The 4560-nt window shown below is 37.2% G+C and overlaps 1 protein-coding gene across 4 annotated transcripts; it reads left to right on the top strand.

The window, feature by feature from the left end:
- Positions 1–201: 201 nt before the first annotated feature.
- LOC132101306 (galactose-specific lectin nattectin-like) lies at positions 202–4161 on the top strand. Of its 4 annotated transcripts, XM_059506208.1 has the most exons (10): positions 202–301; positions 572–661; positions 823–852; positions 1067–1096; positions 1309–1338; positions 2597–2620; positions 2712–2794; positions 2890–3024; positions 3336–3447; positions 3684–4161. In XM_059506208.1, the coding sequence occupies exons 2-10, from the start codon at positions 604–606 to the stop codon at positions 3779–3781; spliced, it is 600 nt and encodes a 199-aa protein (XP_059362191.1). In that variant the 5' UTR covers positions 202–301; positions 572–603; the 3' UTR covers positions 3782–4161. The 4 variants fall into 4 exon arrangements, with proteins under 4 accessions (XP_059362191.1, XP_059362274.1, XP_059362357.1 ...); XM_059506291.1 differs by lacking the exon at positions 823–852; XM_059506374.1 differs by lacking the exons at positions 1309–1338; positions 2597–2620.
- Positions 4162–4560: the final 399 nt, after the last annotated feature.

Raw genomic sequence — 4560 nt, 5'->3', positions numbered from 1 at the left:
ATTATTAACACAATGTTATAAAATAACCAAGTCAAGTAATGTTTGTATTGATTTTAGGTTATGTAATGTGTGGTGTTGAAATCTCATTTCTTATCATAACTCTCCTGGTTTTCCTGTGTGGGATTAGGTTTAAGATAAGGATTTGTTGTGGGTTTTGGAGACAGGAACCAATCAGACAGCAGTCTCCTCTGTGTATGAACCAAATAAAAATAGGGGAGTCATGATCTGGTTTTGAAGAGTCAAGCATTTGTTGTTCTGCAGAGAGCTACAGAGTACTTGGACGTGACTAACTTCATAGAGGGTGAGGTTTTTCAGCTGCTCAAAACTTTACACTTTACTGTTTCATAAAAGTGTGGCTTGAGTCAGTGGATCATTTGAAATGCTTATATATATATATATATATATATATATATATATATATATATATATATATATATATATATATATATATATATATATATCCTTTCCATAGTGACGCACAGGGCTCTTGTACAGCTGGCAATATTGGAATGTGGACATTGAGAACAGGTTAATAATGAATAAAAACTGTTCTGTCTTCATGTTTTGTCAGGTGTGCAGTAGTACTGGTTGATTTCAGGAACAATGGCAGTCTGGCCTCTTTGTCTGTCTTTCTTTCTGCTCTTTGCTCTGGATGCTTCAGGTAATTGTTGTGAAGTGTATGTGGCCCAGTTTTCTATTCATGTGGTTTACCTCAAATCCCACAGACTGTTAGTTTGGATTTAGACATCAAATTGTAATCTGATTATTACAATTTTTAATACAAACACACACACACATATAATTTTTCTTTGATTATTTCAGAGGCAACACCTCTTAATGGCACAAGCAATGGTAAGATATTGATGCTGTCTTTTAGTGTGTTACATTTGTTCTGCTCTTTTGCTCTGGGTGCTTCAGGTTGCAGTTTACCTCAAATCCCACAGACTGTTAATTGTAATCTGATTAATAAAATGTTTAATATATATATATATATATATATATATATATATATATATATATATATATATATATATATATATATATTCTTTTTCTTTTATTATTTCAGAGACAGCACTTCTTACTGGCATAAGCGATGGTGAGATATTTTAGTGTGTTACATTTGTCCTGCTCTTTTGCTCTGGATGCTTCAGGTAATTGTTGTGAAGTGTATGTGGCCCAGTTTTTAATTTATGCAGTTTACCTCAAATCCCACTGACTGTTAGTTTGGACTTAGACATAAAATTGTAATCTGATTATTAAAATGTTTAATATATTATATATAAATGTTTTCTTTTTCTTTTTTTTTAGAGGCAGCACCTCTTAATTGCAGAACCAATGGTGAGATATTTTAGGGTGTACTCACACTAGCCAGTTTGAACTGTGCCCGAGTGCGTTTGACCACCAAAGTGCGGTTCGTTTGACTAGTGTGAGTGCTCCGTACCATGCCCGATTGGCCGGCCCTGGCCCGCTTGGAATAGGTGGGCCAGAGCACGGTTCAGTTGGACTCGGGCGCGGTTCGCATGCAGTGTGAGCGCTAACTGTCTGGAGCACGGAACAGGACGCGTGGCGTCACGGTTTTGCGACGCTCCAAAAGCTCAGCTGGTACCTTGCAAACCTCCTCATACGAGCAGCACGATTACGTGAAAATTTTCGCACCACTAAGGCGACACATCTGTTTAACAACAGGCTGTGAGAGGGCTGTGGACCACCCTGGACCAAACGACACAAAATTATCCACAAAGAAAACAGAGCGATGGACTCCATTGTGTTCAGAGAGCGCCGCTCTTCCTGTTTATCCCGAAACCGTCGCACCATAATGACGTAAGCGTGCTCCGGCACGAATGCTGAAACCCTATGCGAGTGCAGGCCAGAGGGGGAGTGGGGAGGGGGGACAATCGTACTCGGGCCCGGTTCATGGCAACCGTGCCTAGTGTGAGTACACCCTTAGTGTGTTACATTTGTTCTGTCTAGTTGTAGTGACAAAAGCAGGGTCGTCACTGGTGAAAGGTGGTGATGATTATAGAGACCCACGGCTGTGGACAGAGCTCAAACACTGAACTGAGTTCTCCATCTGCACCTGAGTGAACAAAAACATAAACATACAAACACAAAAAGAGGTGAAAAGCTTAATTCAGCATCAGTGCGCTGTGTTCTGTGCACACAGAGAGCCACGTCTCAGCCCTTCAACACCAAATTGAGTTTTGCCTCTTCTTGCTCTTGAACGGACAAATGCATAAAATATTATGTTGTACCTGTCTTGGCGGTCGGTTACCTCTTAAGTGAATGTAAACAGTTGAGAAAGAAATCGGATGCATTGTCTCTTAAAGTGACTGCACCTAATTTAGCAGCTGCTGTCGATGTCCTTATTTTAATCCAAGAAATCTAATGAGAGAAAATCTCTCACTGCGCTTCACTAAATTACTTTGTCATTTTAACAAGAACTAAACTCTTTTTCATTTATACAGTGAAGACTACGCAATGCTATTTTACATTTGATTATATGGTCTCTGTAACTGGACAATTACAAACTTAAACATTGTTTAATTTGTATCTTTGTTCTGTTTATTTCTTTGTGCTATTTACACATTTTAAACAGGGACCTGTACCCTGGTCAGACAAGGTGCGTATACATACAATATCAATCTGATCTCAGTTTAATGAAAATACTAAAGGTTTAAGGCAGCAATAATACTCCCCTATCTTTCTTACAGAAACCTGTGAAAGTGGATGGTCTGCATATAAAGGTAGATGCTTCCGCTTTTTTAACTTTCCGCGTTCCTGGATTGATGCAGAGGTATGAGATGCCATCTTATCATAGGGATTCCTTCATTTCTAAGTCTTGAAAGTTTCAGTTAGTTAACAATAGTTTTTATGTCCTACTCTCTTTAGAAACAGTGTTTGGGCTACGATGGGAACCTGGCCTCTGTACACAGTTATGAGGAGTACATCTTCGTACAGATCATGATTAAATATCAAACTCAAGAGGCAACTGAGTCCTGGATAGGAGGCTATGACGCTGTTTCAGTATGTTTGTTTTACATTTGTTTAGCGTACTTGTCAATAGCCATTCTTTTTCTTTTTCTTTTGTATATTGTAGTTGTTTTTGAGTTATGTCATAGAATAAAAAGTAAGATTAGGATACAGCTGATATGTTTGGCATGGTAGGTCTACTGGTTTCTATAGAGAAACACAAACATGTTTTTAATGCGTTAACATCATGAACTTGTGATCCAAATGGTTGGTGTGAACATGTTTTTTTATATTTACAAATATCAAATAATGCCATGTAGGTGTGTGATGGAAACGGAGTGTCCTTTATGGTGTTCTGTTCACAGGAGGGAACATGGCTCTGGAGTGATGGATCAAAACTGGACCAAGAGATATGGGCTCCTTCACAACCTGACAATAGCAATAGAAACGAGCACTGTCTTATGATGAACTATCAACGTGAGTGTTTTAAATGTTTATGAAATATCATCACTATTTATATCTTTGTTTTATCTTGGAAATCCTTAGTAGCCTCAATTCCAATAACCAGCCGAATGTAGAACTGTATTTTAACTTCACCTAATGTTTATGAAATGGTAAAGGACTAGAATTGGCTGTATTACCTTAACAAGCATTACATTTTATCAGAAAACTTATACAGTAACAATAATAGATTTTTTTCCTTCCTGCTATAGCCTCGAGTAACTGGAATGACAACCCCTGTCACATTAAAAAGCCTTATGTGTGTGTGAAGAAATACACACCAACATTTAAGTTTCATGTAAAATTGTGAATGTCTTATTGTCTTGCATTAAAGGAATAGTTGACCAAAAAAATGACAATTTTAAAACATCGCTTACCCTCAGTCGATCCAAGATAAAGATTAGTTCTTCATCAGAACAGATCTGAAGAAATATAACTTTACATCATTTGCTTATTGATGGAGATCCTCTGCAGTGAATGGGTGCCATCAGAATGAAAGCTCAAACAGCTGATCATGAAGACATCACAATAGTCCACACGACTCCAGTCCATCAATTAATGTCTTGTGAAGTGAAAGGTTGCAAGTTTGTAATCAATTTTTCATTTTTTGGTCAATTGCTCCTTTAACTAATTCTCCCTAATTTCTTTACGAATGTGCAAGTAGAACTCAATAAATATCAAGCAGTTGCATTGAGTTGTTTCTGTGGGTTTTTGTCTCATTCCACATATCAGATGTGCATTTTCTGAATGAAATTCCTGAAGATTTTCGGTAAACTTTGGATCTGCGTAAATAAAATTCAGCATCAGAGGTGCTTTGCTTTTGTCATGCCATTGTGTTATTATAGGAAATAAATAGAAACATTTGCTAATCGAGTTGTTATAAAACAAACTGTTAAATAATTCAAAGAGGAGTGTGCCAAAGAAAGATGTTTTTTGTCAAAATGTCTATTTCATGAAATTACAAAGCTTATATAATCAGAAGCAATACAAATACAAAATTCTTTATAGAGTAACCCGTGACGGTGATTGGTCCACATTAAGGAGATACTTTCATTTTTTTAACCACCCCAAAACTGGACTGGTATGAGA

This window comes from Carassius carassius, chromosome 1 (assembly GCF_963082965.1).
Source record: "Carassius carassius chromosome 1, fCarCar2.1, whole genome shotgun sequence".
Lineage (NCBI taxonomy): Eukaryota > Metazoa > Chordata > Actinopteri > Cypriniformes > Cyprinidae > Carassius > Carassius carassius.
This window is presented reverse-complemented; position numbering and strand designations above follow the sequence as displayed.

Coding starts and splice junctions, on each gene's coding strand:
- LOC132101306 (XM_059506208.1), top strand. CDS start 604: ATGGCAGTCTGGCCTCTTTGTCTGTCTTTCTTTCTGCTCTTTGCTCTG. Junction 853..1,066: donor TCTTAATGGCACAAGCAATG/GTAAGATATTGA, acceptor TTATTATTTCAG/AGACAGCACTTCTTACTGGC. Junction 3,025..3,335: donor GAGGCTATGACGCTGTTTCA/GTATGTTTGTTT, acceptor TTCTGTTCACAG/GAGGGAACATGGCTCTGGAG.